Source organism: Fopius arisanus, unplaced genomic scaffold (genome assembly GCF_000806365.1).
Source record: "Fopius arisanus strain USDA-PBARC FA_bdor unplaced genomic scaffold, ASM80636v1 scaffold00025, whole genome shotgun sequence".
Lineage (NCBI taxonomy): Eukaryota > Metazoa > Arthropoda > Insecta > Hymenoptera > Braconidae > Fopius > Fopius arisanus.
In genome coordinates this window covers 1054352-1076057 of record NW_011887764.1, presented here as the reverse complement: position 1 = coordinate 1076057, position 21706 = coordinate 1054352, and the positions used below count along the sequence as shown (strand labels likewise).

At 39.3% G+C, this 21706-nt stretch overlaps 1 protein-coding gene across 1 annotated transcript; it reads right to left on the bottom strand.

The window, feature by feature from the left end:
• Positions 1–3010: 3010 nt before the first annotated feature.
• On the bottom strand, positions 3011–20514 carry pot (papillote). The gene is made up of 6 exons (XM_011301958.1): positions 20385–20514; positions 13060–13124; positions 9783–10122; positions 8848–9010; positions 6232–7548; positions 3011–5783 (listed from the first exon to the last, which is right to left on the bottom strand). Exons 2-6 carry the CDS (start codon positions 13060–13062, stop codon positions 4751–4753), a joined length of 2856 nt encoding a protein of 951 aa, XP_011300260.1. The 5' UTR covers positions 13063–13124; positions 20385–20514; the 3' UTR covers positions 3011–4750.
• Between the last annotated feature and the right edge of the window lie 1192 nt (positions 20515–21706).

Genomic DNA, 21706 nt, shown 5'->3' with positions numbered 1-21706 from the left:
TTGACGGAAGTAATTTGATGGTGTTATCGGGGAGATATGAATTTTCGATGGCTTTCGTGACGGAAGATTGATTATGCCATTCGAAAATTCATTTACTCGTATAGAAAAAATGTTTCGATTTTCAATATTCGTTGTATATCGTTACTTAAAAAATATACAGTACCCATCAATTCTTAATACTCCTAAAATATATATATAATATATCGAAAATCTATACATAAAATACATCGATATCAATTTCAAATATTTCAATTCATTAAGTTAATTGGGCTGCAGAAAAATGATAGAATTGATGAATGTATTATGGAAAAATAACACTTGGTCAGTTGTGCAATGGTATGATAAGAAAAATATATTTATTATTTATATCGCGGTTGGATTCCCTTGACTCGATAGATTCGTATGAAAATAAATGAAACCTTTTTGATTATTCTGCTTAAATATTAGGAAATAGTCGTCTGGTGATTTAAAAATTCAAATTGCCTACGATACGGATGAGCCACTCTCCGTTCATAAATGGTTGAGCAAACGAATATTTCACCGACCCTCGCGACATTTCTCCATTCTTTTAACCACAAATTTCATGAATACTTCATACTCGATTACTTAAACAAAAATATTCACGCCTACATAAAATTACAGTCCACTCACTTTCATGTTCATTCATAAATGAATCAACTTTCTGTACATTGTAGAGAATGCCATCAGCATTAATTTTGTGAAAATCACTGAACCCAAAAAAAATTCACGTATTAGTCATTTAGAATCGCAACCTAAAATTGAAGTATTTTCTCATTATTTTATGTAAATTACACTTCTAACAAGATAATATCAATTAAAAAATGCCCATCGCCACTTTTCAAAACTTTCCACTGGTTTTCTATTAGCGCGTCGATTAAAAAATTAGAGTTGTAATGTTCATTAATTTTCAAAACCGAAGTGTAAAATATTTAGTGTAGGAACAGCACCGATGAAAATGCGCAAAAATGGTGAACAAAAAATGTGAAATGTTGTTTGTTGATTTAAAAAAATAGGATATTTTTCAATATGAAAAAAAGAGATTACCTCGACGTCCACGGCAAGACCTTGCTCCCCTCAAAGCTGATGGACCTCAACTCGTACTTGGAGCGGTGTCTGAGTGGTGATCCAGGTCCAGTGATAGAATTGCCATAGAGAAAGCTCTTAACCGCCTTAACACTGGGACTTGGAGTGAGTGCGTACCGTCGCGCTGGCGTTGGATTATCGCGCGCGCATTGATTCGCCGTCTTCCTCGTAGAACTCATCCCTTCGCTCAAAGAAAGCCACCCCAAACCAGGAACTCACCGAGAGAACCCATGTCCGCGCGAATGTCGAGTAACAGGTAGTCCCATCCCCTTCACGAAATATTCCCCATATCACTGCCGAAAGTCCTTCATCCCCTAATTCTCCAAAAAATTATCCAGTGTCATTATCACCTCACCAACACACTCTCGTCGGCATCCTCCGCTCAACTGTTGATCACTGATATTCAGATGCTCTCTCGACACTCGTGCAGAAACTGAAAACGCAGGTGTAACTATAAACCGGCATTCTACCTTGCCAGAGACAACCCCACCATCGTGCCACCCCGTTTGCGCTTCCTCCGCCACTCGTGCGTTTACCTTGAGCCGGCATTCACCCTCTTCCGCTCAGCCCCCAACCAACCCTCATCCAACCCTCATCCAACCCCCTCTCAACATCTCCCTTCCAGCATTCACACCCGTTACGTGTGTCGCTGCGCAGATATCCAACGACATAGAGGTTAAAAAAACATCGTCTACGGGGTAGAGGGACACGTGACTGCTCGATTTCACGGAGACACCGGTTATCCGGAGGGGTATGGGGTGGCTTTCATCGGTGACAAAGTCTTGATGTACCTCTTCATCCACCCCCTCTATCCCATCGTCCACCATCACTGCGCAAGCGTTCATCATCCCCTTTGTATTTTACACACTTGTCTGTCTCTTTCTTCAGCTTTTTTTTTTTCACATCCCCAACGAGCTCCAACTCCCGACGGACATTCTCCAGAAACTGTTTTCCTCGACTGCAGACTCCCTGACGCCGACTGTTTTCTTCGGAAATACCGTCTTCCCAATTGTTGGTTTTTCTACTTGTGATTGGAAGTTGTGAATAAGGGCTCTATATTTTTTTATCATATTGCGTTTTCATTTCAATTAATTGTTTTTAATTAGTATTGATCGATCATTTTATAGAGAATCATTCCGTTTTAATATGAAGAATCATGGGTAATTTTTTTAGAGATCTTAGATGCCAAATGATGACACCCCACACGTGTACGATTAGGCGCGTGGTGCGCACCATATACTCTAGTTATATAAATTGCACATGTCATTGGATTGCTTATCATCATTTATCCATATTAAAATTAACTTTTCCTCAATACACAAGGAAAATTGCGAAAGAAAAAGTGATATCTAGAAAAATATATAAAAATTTTTGTATTAAACACGTTTATTATTTCCAAGGAGAAGTTTCTGATAAAATAATAGAAAAGTGAGGACATGAATGTAGAGACGGTTAAATTATTTTTCTCGTATCTGTCTATCGAAATTTTTCCTCTACATGTTTGCAGTGAGTGGGTGGTGAAGGAGGAATAGTATAGCTAGCAAGCGATACATCTGTACCGAGGAAAAATTCATCTCGACACCATTGTATTCCAAATAGCACCTCCTCGGGGATAATGAAATGGAAACCACGAGATTTCTACGCCGTGGGTTGTGCAGCATCACCATCCCTTGTCGCTTCATTTTTCCACTCTCAATACTCCATTCTCGCGAGGGACATGCGGAAATCAGAGATGACAGTTGGAAATATATTCTGCGGTTTTCCTGGATTTTCACGTGACCAGAATGGCCCTCGGCCAGAATGAATCGGAAAATCTGTATTGAATCAACGATTTGTATTTATTTCACGTTTTTTAATTCCAATTTGTGGTTTCAGGAGGGGGCGGTAAATTTCAATCAGCTCGGGGTAGTAGAAGCATTATTGTTTATTCCATGTGTTAAATTCCGATACAGTGAATATACAAGTTTGCTGGGAGTTGAAACTTTTAGATTGCGGAGTTAGTTTTCATTTTCGTGGGTGAATTTCGGAACTAGTGTAGTTACCTGAGTCGAATTTTATTTTTTCCTCTTTACGGTTACTCCTATCATCTCCGGCATTTCGACATTGTTTATTTACAAACCTAGCACCTATACGTTGAGAGTTTGATAGTGGAATGAGAGAGGATAGAAATCAATAGTGAAATCGTAAAATGAGATAAATCAAATTTACCATTCCTAATTATCCATGACAATTAAAGACAGCATTTTTTCTTTCATTTTATTAATTCGGAAAGAATTGAAAGATTTATTATTCATCTTTGAGATCAATAACTCCATTTAATCAAAGATTCCTATAATTTTCAATTGGATTTATTATTTTATTTAATCGGTACATTGTGTTCCAATTATTTCAACTTTTTTTTATTAAAAAACGATCAAATGATGATTTATAATATCAAGTTTCCGAAGAATTGAAACCCTTTTCCTGTTCATTTGATTATTCAGCAGAATTAAACTCACAATAAATCTAATAAAAATCGGCAAGAGGAAACAAGTTCGTTCAATTAAGGGATCATGGTCGAAAATTTATGAACAAACTCTCCGGAAGACGTGAATTAAACATTTTCTCTACTTCCTGGCGATTTCCACTGGTGCCGGTGAAATCGCAGCATCAGCCGACCCAATTACCTTTTTTTCCACCTCATTTATATATTTTTTCTCCTCGATATATTCCTCCCGGACAATCAGGCCCGGTGATCCCTCATCCTATTGCACAATGCCATTCTTTTATTCAGCATCAACTGTTTTTGTTTATTCCATTCATAGGAAGTTATGTTCATGTTCATAAAAAAAATTCTTACCACCTACCGTATTCCTATTTTAGGAAGCACCCAGCACCGTTGTTTTTAATAGCTTTCGTTTATTTTAACATTTTTTTTCTTTTTCCTATGTAACTATTATCACTAGCGCTCGTGGGTAATTGGCAATTTACTGATATTTATTTTATTTGAGAGGTTCTTATTAGGAAGCCAAGTGTTACGCGACTAAAGGACATCTCCTGACATCTCCGTCACGATAATTTCCTCTTGTACACGATCGTCGCGACGGAGATGCTACAGCCGGACTCTACAGTCCCACTCGATTTTTTTCATTAAAAAAAGTTATCAAAAGACGCTCTCCGGTACGAGTGGCAAGTGGAAAGTCCGGCGATCGACCCAAGAAGATCGATTCGAAAAAAGAATTGGCAATTCGAAGGAATCGTTCGGGCAGTTGAAATGTGTTGCTAAAGTGACTTGTGACGATTCTGCATTTTCATGAACGTCGGGGTGACAGAGTTCTGGCTGAATTCTGTCTCTACCATCAGTTAAAATATTTCTGGGCAGTGATGAATGTAACAAGTGTTTCTATTCGATAAATCGATCGGCTTAACAGGCCAAAATCACGTGTTGAGTGATGACCTACATTTGCCGAATTCTTCGAAATCATGTAAATTTATAAAAAATTCACCGAATTTTGTATCTTCAATTCAAATTCACAACTCATCTACTCCAAAAATTCGTACCAAATTTATTAATCCCAAATAAATTTAAAGCTCATAAATAATTCTCCCCCATTGTTCCCAGCTCGTGATTTTGGCCTGTACCAAGTTCAAGTATTTCGATTCGCCATTAAATCTGCATCTCCGGTTCAGAATCATCATTGAACCAGCTGGACCTGGGCTGTTCAACCCTGACAGTTTCCCTCTCAGAATACCTAGACCTGGCGAAAGTGGTGAGTCCACTGGTGCTCTGTCTAGGTCCCGAGTTAAATGAGGTCATGATCTCGACCCGATCACCTCTCCTGACAGCCCTAGGGGTTGTTTCGGGTGAGCTGGCGGTTTCCTCCGGTTCAGGGGCCCAGGCCCTGAGATTCCTAGCAGGAAGACCCCAGTGTTCCGTGAACTCAGAGCCTGATCTCACCAGACTGGGCTGACTGAGAGACCTAACGATCGAGTCAGCGTCATAAGAACTGAGACTGACATCGTCCCTTTGCATTTTAAACTCCCGAATGGTCTCAGACATGGACCTCAGATCTACTTCACTCCCACCCCTGGCGGAGGAGAGTCGTCGCCTGTCGGAGGGCACTCCAGGTACGTCGTGAGTCCTTATGGAGGTCCCTCCATCGCTGTCGTACTCGTAAAGCGTCGGCAAGGAGGACCTCCTCGACCTGCTGTCCCACTCCGAGCCTTTACCCCTCTTATATCTCTGGCCGCTCTTGCTGGAGCCTATCGACGTCGCCGGAGGACTCAGGATCCGGATAATGACGTCCCATTTCGTCTCTGGGAAGAGCGTCTGATACCTCTCGTCTTTCCTTATCAACTCGTAGTCCTCTTTGACCACGGCCTCGTGCAACAGGGTTCTTAGAGTGCTCTCTGTTGTGATCACCTCTCGCCACTTCTGGCGATCGTCCTCCGTCAGTTCTCCTGCGTACTGTGGCTCTAGAACACGCGATAGCGTCTCCCAGTTGTCGTCGCCGTCGTCGAGACCCATTGGCGATCTCGACGGCATCTCGGCGCGAGAGTATGTCGGCTGAATCGTCGAGTCCAGGTCGTCCAGGTGGCGCAGGGGCTCGTTCGTTAGAGTCAAATTCGAGGCGGAACTCACGTCCGAGAAGTTCTCCCACTGGGGCGGCGCCGGGGGTAGCTCGTGAGTCGGGTAGTTTCTGGTGACAGATTAGGGTAGAGTTAACTCGAGGGGTGAAAACAACACAGGAGGATAATTGAAAGGTAAAGAATGAGGGAATTCCCGGTTTTTACGGTTTTCTCGGGTCATGTTACTCTAATGACGTCAAGGGTGTTATTCTGTGATCCAACTGTTTTTTGGGAATTTCTTTGAAATTAAAGGTGGTGGTTGCCGGTTTCTAATTGTATTGTATTCCTGAAATTTTTTTTCATATCTTTTTGTCCGCTAAAGCTTTATTATCAATTATTGTTTAATGGAAAATTTTGATTTCCTAAAGAACTCGAAAACTTTCTTCCAAATTTCGAAAAACCGTAGATTGATCTATGGCGGATTCTCTGAGGCGGGTAATTTGTTTTTTTTTTCATTTCAAATACTCTAATGATATTTGATTTGGAAAGAGTGACTTTTCTACTCGAATGGATGCTCACCTGATGGTTACGTCCCATTTGGGATCGGGTTGGGGCCTTGCGCGATACTCAGTGACTTGTCTCCTGTGTCGCTCGACGTCCTCAATGGTCTTCTTCTCGGTGACAGTCCTCAAGAATACATCATCCACTTCATGAGTGGTAATCTCAGGTCTCCTGGGAGATACGATAGGCTCGACGAGTGGCTCGACTTCTTCCCTGACGTGATCCCTTTGCTGTACGACGGCATGCGTCGGGGCGATGGGCGGAGGTGGTGGTGGTGTCGGAGCAAGAATACTAGCCACCCTGTACTTGGCATGAGAAGCATCCGTCACCTCGGTGGTCCTCATTTCACTAAACTCATCGAGAGTTTTGAGAGTTCTCGGTCGGTGGATGGTCGCCGACGGTCCGTGCTGTGTCACTTCGTAACTCTCTCGCTCCGCCTGTTTCCTCAGAATTCTGGAATAAACAGGAGGCGTCTGTTGCCTGGAAATTGTGCTCGGGGGCCCGTGCAACTCGGGTACGTAAGAGAACGTCGTCATCCTGGGAGGTGCTGTCTCCATGGAGCGCGTCGTCTCCTCCCTCTCGAGAATTGTCGTGAGATTCCTCTCGAGGGCTGTACTTGCATCGGATTCCGATGGAAGGGGACTGGGAGGAGGTGGTGGTGCTCTTTTGACTCTCATCTGCACATCGAACTTGGGCTCGATGGGAACGGCCACTGGGTGACGGGGTACTGACACCCGCGACGCCGTCACACTCGTCAGTCCCGACGTCTCCACATCGGCGATCGTCTCCGAATAGAGACTACTGGCTGCCCTCTCCTGGGTGTGAACGAATCCTTTGTTGTCGTAGGAACCAGCGGAGGACAGCGGCAGTGACCGCATGTCGTCGATGTGCGACAGCCCTGGGGTCAGGGATGTCGTTGATCTGCTTGAGTGAATCACCTCCTCGAAACCGTACGCATGAGTTGTCTCGATTCCTACCTCTGAGTGACTCTCGCTCGGGTAGTCGCTCGGAAGTGTATCCGAGTGGTCAATCACCAGGTTAGCTTCGCTGCCTGAGGATGAGGCTGTTGCATGCAGCAAGGCGTGCGCTCGAGGAATTTTCAGACCCTCGAACATCGAGATGTGACCAAGTGACGACTGCGAGAGCTTTGTTATCTCAGAGCCTGACGCACTCTCCAGCGGATGTCTATGGATCACACGTACGTTACGCCGTTTCAGGCACAGGTACGAGCAACCCAGACCCAGCAGTAACAGAGAGAGGAAGAGAAGTGCGCAGATGGTCAGTAAAATTTGGAGTCCATTCAGAGGACTCAAGGGCGGAGCTGCTGTTGGAGGACTGTAGGAGAACATTTTCATTAGTTATTGGGGCATGTAGCCCTTTTATTCTTACCATCAACAGGTCTGCGGATTATTTTACACTTGGCAAAAGTATTTTTTGGCCAACAAATAAATTAATTTATTTGAACTAATTTTTGATTTTCTATATCCGAATTTTCTTCTTCTCGAAACTAGTAAACGGAATAATTAATTGATAAGCAGAAAATAATTTTTGTTTGATTCACATAAGTATTCATGCGAACGAATACATGAATAAATAATTATCAGTTGATGAAAAGGAATTGTAAAGGTAATCGGACTGCACAACGAAATTACAGGTATTGGGAGTTGAAACTCATGTCTTTATTCAAATGAGATGGCCCGTTATTTCAGGTCATTAATTTCAGGGATTGTTTTGATAATGATCCCGCAATTAATCGTTGCCTATTAATTTACTCCGAAACCGCGTTAACAGATGCCCCGTGGGAAATCGATAATTGTGAATAAATTGATTTAAGAGATCGGCAGAGATAAATAACAAATAAATAACACAATACGTGTTCGGAATACAAATTCTCATCTCTTTCATTTTGCTCGAATCATTGATGATTGTACCTCATATATCCGCCAGAGTAGGATATTCCAATTTAGTCTTGATAACGATTTTGTTAATTAACTCGGTTCACTGGTGAAACGTACAGTAACGCATGAATTATTGGAAATCAATAGGTGCGATATCAAAGTGGTTACAAGTTTTCCTGTTACATCGGAATTGATGATGCTCGTAATTGTGTAATTACGATGTTACAATGGCGATCCGGTGTAATGTATGTGTATTTGGATTGTAATTAGTGTCAGAGTTTTTTCTCCTCTCACTCCTGTTTCGAGTAATAGAGGGTCATTTGGGGGTATTATATCGTCGATAACTAGCAATCGTTGGAAGGAAAACATTCTCAGGAAATATCGCACTGATGGTGTTGTTCTGTTCTGTCATTACTGCCAACTACTTCATCATTATTCATTTCTCGATTGTAATGCAGGGAAAATTTGTTTGTCTGCGGAATATTTCCGTCGAGCTTTCTCGGGAATATTTATCAAATGGAAATGACAAATAATTTCGCCATTCAAAAATTATTTTTGTGTATTTAGGATATTTTGATTCTCGATGTTGACTTTTGTGTGAAAATCAAGTAAAATTTGTTTTCGGTAAGATTAAAAGAAAGTCAATGAACTTTTGGATGGAATTTCGAATTTCATGGGTTTTTTAAATAATAATGTGGAATTTATTGGGACTGAAGAAACTTTTAGATGGACTTACAGATTTGGTAGTGGTTCAGCAGGTCCAGGTCTTGGGGTAATGGGTGGTGGGTATCGACAGATTATCGTAATGACCTCGTCTCCGTCCATTTCCAGTCCAGGGTGGAACCTCACAACGATGTTGTTGGTGAAGACTCTTTGGGGATCCTGTTTGGTACCGCATCCTACGAAACAACATCATCAAAACTCAAAAAAAAAAGAAAAAAAGACTATTTTTCTTTGAAGGGAGAAATCAATCGTTTCTAAAATCCTTGTGCTTTTCTAAAATGTGCTTTTCTCAAATTTTTTTACGCGAAAGAAAAATAGTTATGAATTTATAATACTAAAAACACTTGTGACCTGCATGAATTGAAGTGAATCAAATGAATTAATTGTCAATTAAATCAATGGAGTAATTTTTTTTAAGGAAAAAGGAAAACATTTCTGTTTTGAAATGATTGATGTTATGTACATTTTTGAGAATGTTCTATACTTTTCGCACCAATTTTCCCGTTGTTTCAATTTTTCAGGCAATCATATGAAGGGATTGACCAGAAGAAGTGCACCATTTTTGCGTTTTGTCATTATTTAATGACCCATCAAATTTTAGGGTGGTGCGAACACCACCGTGATGTGATGCGTTTTTTTTTCAACTTTTCAAAAAAAATCATGAAACTCGAAAAAACGAATGAAAACGATGGCACCACTACAGAATTTTATGAGCCATGAAATAATAACCAAACGCAAAAGTATCATATTTTTCACGTCAATCCAATCGATAACTTGCGAGAAAAATTTACAAAATGTGAATTTTGGCTAAAAAGGTGTATCTTGATTTATTCTTCGACAGATAAAGCTTTTTTCAAGCGAGTGATTGTCCATTAGAACCAAGGATCATTTCCTTGGAAATCAACAATAATGATGGATGGCCAATCATGGCAAAGTGTCAGTACTCACCTTTCAAAGGCAACTCCAACTTGGCATGATCCAGCCCACGTCCCCTGACGAAGCACGCGCTGTTTCTATCGAAATCCGCGTAGGCAACTCCATAAAAAGGCTCTTCAAATTTCAACTCGACTTCCATACTACCTTGGCTGCAATTGAGATACGCCTTTGTTCGATTTAAAAATATTATCGGTGACAATTCATCGAGTTTGGTAACTTTTCCATCGAGTATTGTACTCGGTGGTAGTCCTGGCTGATACTCAATGCTATTCCCCTGGGAGGCATAGTTGCTCTGGCCACAGACTCCCTCGAGTCTAATAGCAACCAGCAGGAATGTCAAACCCAGCCACATCTGTTAATTAATGAATAATATTCGTGGTGAGCATTGTTGTTGAAATGATGTCAAGGTGATATGTCTTTTAATAATTCACTAACCGAGATAAGTATTTAAATCTCAAATATATTATGATTTTGTCGTATTTTATCGTTCGCACGTGCTTCGTTCTGTTTATCCTACACTTTCAACAAATTATTTACTCATTAATGGAGTTTATGATTAATTAATTCGCATAAAAGGAATTCTCTTTTCATTTTTTATTTATACAAAATACAAAAATAAGGGTGAATCCGTTGATTTTGTGGTGGTGAATAAAAAAAGTGATACGAGCTATTGAACGTTATCAATAATTATTAATTATTCTCGAAAAGTATTAATTTTATAGAATAGTTCGTATGTCACTTGACATTTGTGACAGTGATTAGTACAGTTTTGGAGTTTTATTAGTTGAATATTTGTTTTCTAACGGGCGGAAACTGGAATAAGTATCTGACTAACTAATCAACTCATTGGAACGATAAAAATTTAAATAAAAATCTGATTCAATGGCTTTGAGAATGCCAGCATGCCGGATAGGATACCAGTTTTCAGCTCTACTTTCACTCTTAAGAACGATTTGTCGTGCACGTGCGTTTATATTACCAGATCGCAGCTGCAAGGACGTAGAAACGCGGGATTTAGTGGTGAAGTTGTGGGGTAGATTGTTTCCACCGCGGAATAGCGAGTTGTCGATATTCTGCGCAGGATATGAGGTCCATAAACAATTTTTATATCCCATGTCTCTAGGGTGAAGGGGAATAGAGCTTAGGATAGATTAAGAATACTCGGAGTTCATGGACAGATCGGGGACATTTTCAATTTCGATTGTCAAGAAATTTTCCCGAGAATTTATAAAAAAATAGACATTATAGTATTTTCGATAAAAACGCGAATATTGCATTTTTTATTTTGTATTCATTACATTTCACTAATTGTTGTTGATTTTCATAGAATAATTGAATAAACATTACCTACTAGTTTCTGTTTCTAAGAGGAATAAGATAAAAAATTATGCGCCATTTGACTAGAAAGTTTTACGTATTTGTTTAAAAAAATATTCCGGTCCTAAAAATTTTGATAAATACTGTTATCTTCGATGGGATGTTGGATTCTGGTTCCAGCCGGTTGGACGGACCCAGAATACAACTTCTCAAGTTGTTTACAAGAGGAAGGGTGTCCTCACGTGTGTTTCGCGGTGGTGTATGACGTGATCCGGATGATCACGGGGATCTTGTCGAGGACTCACTTCTTATCTCACGCCTCGATGCACGCTACAGTCTGTTGGAGCTGTCTGGAAAGGCCTTCGAAGAGTTAGCGAAAAAAAAATGGAGAACGCCGTTGAATTAATCCTTCAGGTTTTCCCCCCGTGCAAAATCCATTCATAAGTAGAACCGATAATCCCGTCAAATTTCAACTCCGCACCGCCCATGAAAGGCGATTTATTTAAATTGCAAAATTGCTTGCCTGTGTTAAATATAAGGTTTTATTTGGAATGAATCAATCTCCAGCTGGTGGATCCCAGAAATTTTTCCCGGTGCATTGTGATTATTGGATGTTAACTAATTGAGTCTCATTAATGCGAAAGGAATATCTTGAAAAGTAAAATATATAAACCTGAAATTTTCAGTAATTTCAAATTTACATGACTCTGTAGAATTTGTATCTGGAAGATCGTGGGAAATCCGGGCAATAATTTCAATCACTGGAAGATCGTGGGAAATCCGGGCAATAATTTCCCTGAATTTTCAATCTATGAAAATTCAATTGCATTTGATGTTAAATTTTCACGATGAATCGGAAAATTCAAGGTTTCATAAAAAATCGATTATCATTTAATATGAAAAATCCAATTTTCTTGGATTTTCAAGATAAACAATAGATCAAGTGACCACTTTTAACTGCAATTGAATTCAGCACACTGAAAATCTATATTATTTAATGACGGAAATTCTAAGAGATTTCTAACAGTGAATAACTGGAATATTGACGTAAAATGCTATGATCAAAAGTCAATTTAACATGTCATGCAAATTCTGGATAGAACCAACAGACTGTGAATCACCGGCTGACGTTGATCACGGAATTTTGCCCAGTTATGGAGTGAGGGGAGGACTTGGGTAGTTCTGGGAAAATATTCAACTCTTATTTGTATCACCTCCAACGACGGAAGAGAGCAGGACAGAGCAACGAGGGACTAGTGCTCTCTGGCCCACGGAAAAACACACCAAGGTAGTCTTCCATACCCCAGGCATGCTCCGCTGCGCAGGAGACACCGTTACCAACGGCCAACTCCTGCCAGCTATGAAAATATATATTCTGGATTCACTATCCACTTCTATCTAGAGCCCACTGTCTCTCTCACACTCGGTATAACAATAATTTATCTTGCATTCCAACCTGGCGCTATTCTCATGACAGCCAACAGCCAACGACCTAGGTCTATCAGGTAATTATAACCATTTTAACATTTCTTTTTACTAATTGAAGCATTAAAAATGTTCATAATACGCATTTCATTATCTCGAAAAGATAAAGAATTTTTTATTTTTATTTTTATTCTTAAATAATTGTAGTTCATAATAATTGTTTAGTATTTCTTTCGTCTTCACATTTTTTCTCCCGAACTGTGTCAAAATGAGTATTAACAAATGCCTAGGGTTATATTAAATAATAATATTGTAATTGTTATTAGAGGATTTGATTTTTTAATTTTATCTTTCAGCTGTGGATTGCAGATGTGAAAATTACGGATTTCTGATAACTGTGGAAGGAGCCGTTGGTTATCAATTAGTAATTCATAGGGAGATAGTGAGACTAGTATTTTATCGCCTCTGAAAATAACTCTATGAAAAAAACAATCAATTTTCATTGAACAAAGAAGAGTTTTCATGCATGGTAATACTGCTTACTCACCATGATTTTTTCCCAAGTATCACCTCTTCCCAATGTTGATGTAGGCTACGTCATGGCTTCATGCCCTGTAACACGAAAAAAGAGTTTAAGTTTCACCTGCATCATCGCTTCCATTAGACGATCTCCAATCGCTAAGTGGATTCAATTGATCGGAGGCGGACGTCCGCTCAATCTACAGTTATTTTGCTTTGTTACATCCTGTTTCTCCATTATACTCGCGTTCAAAATTTCGGAAAAAATATGAGCGTAATTCTTACGAGAAGAACAATGAATGAACTTTAAAGGAAAAGCGAGTGCGAAAATTCCAATTTTAAACATAATGCAGGGAAACACATGGATTTTCCATTTGCCCAGAAATTTTCCTATTTTTTACCATTTTACGGGAAAAATTAAAAAAAAAGTAGGAAATTTTCTGAGTCATGAAATAATGATAAAACTTACTAACAAAATATTTTTCACGTCAATCCGACCAAGAATTTGTCAGAAAATTAAAAAAAGGTAATGTTTGTTAAAAAGAGCCGAACATCCGCGAGGCCGAGAAACCAAGTCAAATATCCCAATATTTGATTTATATCGGTGACAGTTTTCTAAAATTTCAGTGGAAATGGCCGTCTTATATATTTGCAGAATTCAGCGCTAAAAATAAAGACGATAATTTTCATTAGTTCCTGTTTTGTGGACCTGAGTTGGCGCTTTGGTGATGACTAACAGAATGACTCTGATCTACGCGTGGATCCCTTTCCCCCTTTCCCCCCCATGATAATCAACCCGGCCTTCGTAGTTTCCGGTCTTACGCGCACGTCCGATCTTCGATGCCTCCGATCCCCTCTTCCTCTTTTTCTCTTTGTTGCTATTTCACAAGTACACACGCTTAGACGACCGGTTTCTTAGTAATTTATTAACAAAATTCCTCAGAAATTACGGGGTTCAGGGCGGCGGGGTAGGTATAATTGCATTGGGGTTAATGATAGTGGTAAAAACATTATTGAGTAAATACCGAGGGGAAAAAATTAATTGCAAATGTTATTTTGCACTTGCTGCGGCTTTTTTTTAGACAAATATAAATAAGTAAATAATAAAATTATTATGTTCATCCATTACACCCTTTTTTTTACTCAATTAAATTATTCATCTGTTACTGAATAGTTGAATTAATCAACCTGAAAATAGAAAATACAATTAACCATTTTATTATCCACTTCATCCGTTGAAAAACCCAATAAATGAGTAGATAAATATTTATTTCCGAATCAATGAATCAATGTAATAAAAGAATCAATCGGATAATGAAAACTCTGCGATATATGTTTCCCGCAGCAGTGGCCATCAGTTTCCAATAGATATTTCTCCGAAAGATCCATAAAATTAATTCCAACTGGCCGATGCGGCGAGTCATGAAGTCACAAGTAGTTTTTTTTTTTTTTCTTTTTTGTTTCCCCGAACGATTACGTGTTGATGGGTGTGCACGACTATTCACAGGAGTGGAGTGTCACATAACTCGGTGCCAAAGGTGCAGGATCCTCTCGATCACCGAAGAGGCCTGTAAAAACGTGGGAGAGACGATGGGAGTTTGCAATACACCGACAGGAGAGGGAGGATTTATTTTAATAAAGAGAAGAATTACGACTTGCCGTAGTATCTGGATTTTTATACCATTTGGTACCGAAGGATAACGATAGGAAGAGCAATTGAAGAAGGTGTACTCAGTGTTATATCCAGTTGGGGCACACCCCGGCGAGGTTTAACCCGTGGCGCGCAAAATTCCTATACCGAGCGTTTCATTGCCCCATTACTCATTCTCAGTGCGTATATACCATCACAAGAGGCTGTGTTACTCACATTCTCCCTCCATTCTGCTCATCCTTCACTCGAGAGTTTTGTACATGCGATAGGGAGATAGCGCCCCTGGGTATTTTTCGCGGCGCAGTGTCTGGCATATCCTTCTCAGGCGTCGTATTCTCTCCTGGGGATTTCACTCTTCCGGGGGTGAAAGATGCTTACCCAGTTTATTTCATCGGGACACTCTCACGGAATCTTATTTTATGACACCAGTCAACAAAACACCACTTTTCTATATCCTCTCATTTCAGACGACAAAAAAATACGCGGAGACAGGAGTTCGATAAAAATTATCCGAAAAATTCACGAAATGTTACGTAAACATTCTTGGATATAATGATTCGTGAAATTACCTTTCGAATTTACAGGCTCTGGGAAAATTACGGAAATTTATCGTACTCTTTTGGTAACAGAACCAAAAATTTACTGAACATTTCAGATTTTTCTCCCATATTTCTACAGAAAATCACCTAAAATCATTCTTGGTTACAGATTATATGGATATCGATCAGATATCGATGGATGTCTTCACAATTAATAATAAAATCATCACTGATCATCAGCCTTCACTTGATGCGCTCAATTCCACCAAAGAATTACCAGACTTTCTACGATTATCTCTTCCAGGAAGAATCAATTATAAAAAGCCGGCAGCCTTATAAATTCGAATATATCGAAAAGATATAAACCTACACCTTTCAGCGTTGCATTTTGAAACGAATATTATTTTCCTTATCTATCCGACGTCCTCTATTTTCTTCCAATACCATGCGAGCCATATATTCCTCAACCGTTATCACTGGTGCCATTGGGCTGAAAATTGTTTTTATTTTCAGGTCTTTCTCCTCGGTACTGAAACCAACTGGCAAATTGACGTGAGCTGTAGATTGCCCACGCGTTTCGATCCTTTTAAAGTTGTCCCCTTGAAATAAAAAAATGAGAGGAGGAGAAACACTGGAGACACTTCACTCGGTGTTGCTCGTTGCGCAAACACAAAACCGCCTTTGGACTTTCACTGGCGCTGGTTATACTCCTCTGGTTTTCCGTGCGAGACTCCACTTTCGGTTTGAATCGGGTTATGCATGTACATGTACTCAAAATGTATTCGTGTTAACACGTAATTGTGCCGACTGTGCGTGCCGAGGACGCCTCAGGTGTTGTTTGTACAGCACTACAGGTGAGATTTTTCAGTGTGTGAGGGCAAATCGATTGTTTTCACTCTTCCTCAATTGCACTTTCTTTTGCCAATTCTCCACAATTCTTTATTCACTTTTGCAGCCTCTGAGCCCTTCAACCATTAATCCCCGATTTTTCCACAAAAATTACATTTTTCAATCCCATTATTTATTTTTATTTATACTATATACTTTCACAGATATTTTTCGATTTTTATATGAAAATTTCACGGTTAGTTAATGTTTAAATAAAGGAAATTGATTTGAAATTTAAAAAAAAGAGGTTGAGTCATTATTTTTATGTTAATAATGCATTCTAGAGTTTATGACCAATGGTTATTTAGTTGTTATTTTTATTGGTGTCATAGGAGATTGTCTGAAATTTTTATGTAGTGCCGTCGTTTTGCTTCTGGAATTTATTACGATTTAACAAAAATTCCGATATTTACACTTAAATGTTTAATTTCTTAAATACATTCTACCATTTTAATCTTGAAACTCTGTCATTTTGTTTAACTCTCCCTATCTTGTTTGCCTTTTCTATCATTACCAATAATAAAACAGACGAAAGTAGTTCAATGACATTTTAACTTAAAACTCGTTCCAAAATTCATTGATCTACTTGAAAGAATAAAATTCACATAGGAATCCCGCCACTCCCTAGAGTTTCCTGAACTGCTACCAATTTTTATTGAACAACTGAACCAGTCGCCACAAAATTGTGAAATGTCACGTAACTAAATGCTTGAATTCTTAAAACGAGTACTGAATTTCATTGAAATCTTTTTCTCATAAAAATCAAACTAGCTCGTATTGCCGTTCTCACATTCCGCAGATTCCCTATCAAATGACAAATATCCCGGTAATAACCCTCGCTAAAAACTTGCAATAAAACCCGAGAAATATGTATCGAATCGCAGCTCTAGTCTTCGATCAATTCCCCCTTGAAATTGGATCGTAGAATGTTGCTCTATTCCCGTGAAACCCACGATGTGATGTCCATATCGAATAAGGTCAATGTCTCGCCGTCTCCGACTGCTGTCATCTCTCCTTCGATCCTTATTTGTCTCTTCCCATCATCAATTCCCAATGCTCAACACTATTCATAACATAATCCGATTACTACACTGTTAAATCATCCGCACTGGCTTCGAAAAAAAAAATCATTACCTCGCATTCAAGACAATAAACTTCGTGGAAGGCTCAAGTATTCTCTAAAAATTCAAGTAACGTCGGCATTTCATTGACGAAAAAAGGAAATTACGAAACAGATCAATTTTTTAAATTTTCCTTCAGACCCTTCTTGAAGCCTTCGATTATTATCATAAAAAAGGTTATTGTGTATTATTCCTTGAAAACTAAACAGAACTCTCAAGAGAAATTGAAGCGCTTACCGCTTCTTCGAAAAGTGGATTCCAATCTCAGGTGAAATCCACTAGTTCATTGACGTCATCCACCTGAAATACCCACGAAAGTACCAACATGGCGGAGTGGACAATAAACTCTTGTACCTCTGAGAAAAAATCGACAGGACATAATCCCTCGAGACCGGTTCCTTCGCGTCCAGCCAAATCGAGAAAGACATTTTGTACCGAGAAATTCAACTTCGCGTGAGCACCAGCGAATACACTAATTATTTCAAAAATCCATCCTCATTTTCAAGTTCTCTCAAATGCACAATCATGTTGCGTGATCGAGGGTATCAATTAGTTATTTGTCTCACGTGATGGTTCGCTCGTGGGAAATAATTTGGGATGATTCTTAGTCAGGAATGATGACAGCTCATCGGGGAGACTTCAACGCCGGTTTCAGGGCTCAATTACTCATTCGTATCGTGATAAATCCAACGGTTTCCTTTGAGAACATGAGAATCTCAGACATTCATGCAAAATATATGTAAAAAATTACTGTGTCATTCAAAATTTATGAGTTATCACGAATATTCTGCGAATAATATTTGTAATTCACGGGGAAATTTCAGTTATATAAATCTTGGATTTTTTAATCGTATCATAACATCACTGCAATTTACAGGAAACTCACAATTAGACGTACAAAATTCAATGAAAAATGTACAGAAATAATTTTACAATAATTTTACTTCAACCCTGCCACAAAAACCGATAGCAATCGGCAAGAATATAGATTTATTATTCGTGGATTCTAAAAAAAATGAGAATGTCAGTTAATTTTTAGCGAAGCTTGACATTTAATTATTTCTTTCTAATACCACAATAGAGATAAATATGAAAATGAATAATAGCATCAAGCAACTTTGAAAATCCCGCGTATCAGTCCCGACTTCACGCAATTAATTACCACTGAGAATTTAATGAACTTTTATATTCCTTATGATATTTGGTATCTTCAAACGCTCCGAACAAAGATTTTCTGCAGAGGAAATAAATTTGAGACAACGAAAAATGTAAAATCTCAAATAATTTGAATTCTAGCTCGTAATAAATGAGTTGAGTTGTAATTAAATAAATCTAATTGTCAGAAATAATGATTTTCTCGGTGAATATCATCAGTCACACACGAACAGGCGTCCCCGTTCCCTGGAATGCTGTCCTCGTATTTATATAAGATGACGCAAATGCATTGCGTGGATTATGCAGTCGATGATGAGCCGTAAATTTTTCAATGTCTCAGGATTATTAATTAAAACATTAATCACCCCGAGGGGGGAGGTTTAATTATCAAACCGCAATGGATCATTTAACGATTGTCCTTGGGGCTGTAGTTGTCCTTGTGACGTTTCCGCAGGTTTTGAAATACTTTTTCGATACTTTCGATGATTCTGGGTCACTCCCACACATTTTTGCTAGACCCACACATCTCCATTTCGTTTGAATTCGATGGTGGCTTGCAATCAACAAATGGGGGATTGTTTCGGATATGGAAGTCCGAGGAAAGTCATGAAAAGTGAAACTTTTCCAGATAATCGCGATGCGTCAGGCCCGCTCAGCCGACCATGGAGCAAAGAATTTCTCCCCAACTTCCTTTTTCATCGTGTTTACATCTTTAATGTCAATTTTGTTAATGAGCTAATGAACGAACCTCGTTGGTTTTTATGCATTGACTTTCACTTCACCAGTACAATGGAACAAAATGGAATTGAATTACTGCACCTCTTCCGGTTTTTCACATATCAAAGGACTTTGATCAATTGTACTGAAAAAATTAATTGTTTCTCCCAATTTAAGTAGTTTTTAAAATATTTTTAACGTCATTTTTTGTAGAGGAGTGGTTAAATAGAGACTTTATCAGAGATTTCAGGTGTTTTGATGTCTCGAGTTCACTTCGGGAGGGGGATATATATTTCTGCGGGTTCACGTTTGCGCGGAATTTGATTTGTATTTCACAAATACGAAAATAAAATTCAACCTTTCAGCTTTAAATGCCAGAGCGACCGGTTGATTTTTTATGGCTTCAAAACATTTCAGCGGGTAGAAAGTTTTCTCTTTTCGGAACATTTATCAATAACGTGAAAACGCCAAACTTTGAATAATTTATAAACAATAAAATGTCACTTAAAAAATTGTTCTTTCCGGAATCATAAAAAATGGGTTCTTATTGAGAAAATTCAAAATTACTGTCCATGGTTCACATAAATACTCGATCAAAATGAATGAGTTTTCTTCACTTTCCTTTCAGCCGGACGTAAAAGAATATATTTTAAAAAATATATAGCTCTATATCATAAGACATTCCAAATTAACACAATTTAAATGAAAAAAAAAAACAGAATATACACCCATTTGATACATGTTTCGTATACATTTAGTAAATATTTCAAAACACATGTAGAATGGAATCCTATATATATTTTTCACGTTTATATAATTACTCGTCAAAATCTCCGACTTCTCCGAAGCCAGAGATTATCCCACAATGGATTCAGAATCCTAAGATTTCCCGTTACCCAACCCAAAACAAGGCACCAGCCACCCTCGCCACACACCCCCAATCACAAAAAGGTCAGGACCCGAGTGTAGCCGACAATTTGTTCGTTTTTGCGGTTCCGTTGAAGGAAACTCGTGTTCCGTTACGGCTCGCTCCTGCGCATGCACGAAAGAGTCGCCAGGTCCTGGCCCAACCGCAGGTGGGCCGCACGTAATCACCGCACAATCAATCAAACACGTGTGGGAAAGAAGGGGGCGGGGGTGGAGGGAAAAGGGGGAGGGGGGCGCAGGGTCCCGAAAACAAAAACAACGAAAAAGCAAAAAAATAACGGTAAAACATGAACAAGAACCTGAGGAAATTGTTGGCGTTGGGATGCGTCACTGTTTAAAAACTGGGGAGACGTACCTTTGTGTTTCCCGCTAATCACCTCCAGTGGAAGGAACAATTACCGAAAAAACAAGCGCGAATTGCACAGGTGTGACAGGTACGGTGAAACAATCGGGACTGTTGGCCGATCCGCGGCAACGACGCTCGTTACCCGCTACAGTGGCCCCTGCAGTTCTACCGTGGAACCCGTTCCCCCCTCCGGCCCTGGGGAGAACGTTCCTCATAGACGTTCACCAATACGAATGACCCCGTCCCCCTTCCATCGTCACTACGTCAGTGGGAGGGGGGCACTGGGAGTTCTGCGGTCGGCGCACACGTAAGGCCCCGGCGTGATTAAACGCACGTGTGGTAGTGTCACAGGCACGCTTATTTATGTATTTTGAGAGTAGTTATAACAGTGGGAATGTGTGCGAAACACAGATGGAAAATTCTTCTTCGCGGTGTTTCGCTCTGGGGGGAGATGGTCTTGTTTTCTTGGGAGAGCCACTGCCCCCCGGCGACGCACTTATTGCTGTAATGGAATGAGGACCCAGATGGCCAAATAGCGGTGATGGGAGAATTGCAATATTTTTTGGTTTTAGAAAAAATATCGGGATGGCAATTCCAGGGGAAATTCTGTCAAATTCTCTGAATAGAACTTCAGTCAAAAATTTTGTTAATGGTTTTCAAATTCGATCACAGGGAAAAACTGTGAAATCTCCCGGTGAAATTACTGTAAAAACTGCTGAAGGAAATTCTGAAAAAATTCGGAAAAAATTCTGTAAAATCGTTCTAGAAAAATTCTGTCAAAAATCACTCACATCACTTGTTACGTGTCCATCTCTGCCCACGTGACCCATTATTCATCGGATACTCATCTATCCATTAAACATGATCAGATAATCCTAAAATCTCAATTGGTCAAAAATCATCTACATCACAATCGACCACCCCATCAGAAGTATAAAGTCCTCGTTCATGAATTTTTCATGTATCATTAATCTCCTCTTGCATTTTCATAACTGCGATAAAATCCAATGAATCACCTTCTCACTCTTCCAACATCTAAAAAATCCCTTTTTTTATCCACACGAATAATAAAAAATAGTGATTCAGCAATTGACGGAATAAAAAGAAAAGGTCTCGCTTATCTTTTGGCCCGCAATATCCGGTGGAACTCGAGGATTACATCTAAAATCAATCGAAACCATCTCCCATCATGCAATCTGTCATTCAATTTCCCTACTCCATTGAACATTATTACGATATCCTATTGATACTCGGATTCCATCCCGCGGATTCCGAAAAGTGATTTCCAATGACTCGCGTACCTGAAACAATGTAGTCTATCCGTGAGGTAT

Bases quoted from the DNA above. Each gene is read 5' to 3' on its own strand.
- pot (XM_011301958.1), bottom strand. The intron at 9,011-9,782 runs GTGAGTACTGAC...GTTGTTTCGTAG, and splicing joins GTTGGAGTTGCCTTTGAAAG to GATGCGGTACCAAACAGGAT. The intron at 7,549-8,847 runs GTAAGTCCATCT...GTTCTCCTACAG, and splicing joins GCTGAACCACTACCAAATCT to TCCTCCAACAGCAGCTCCGC.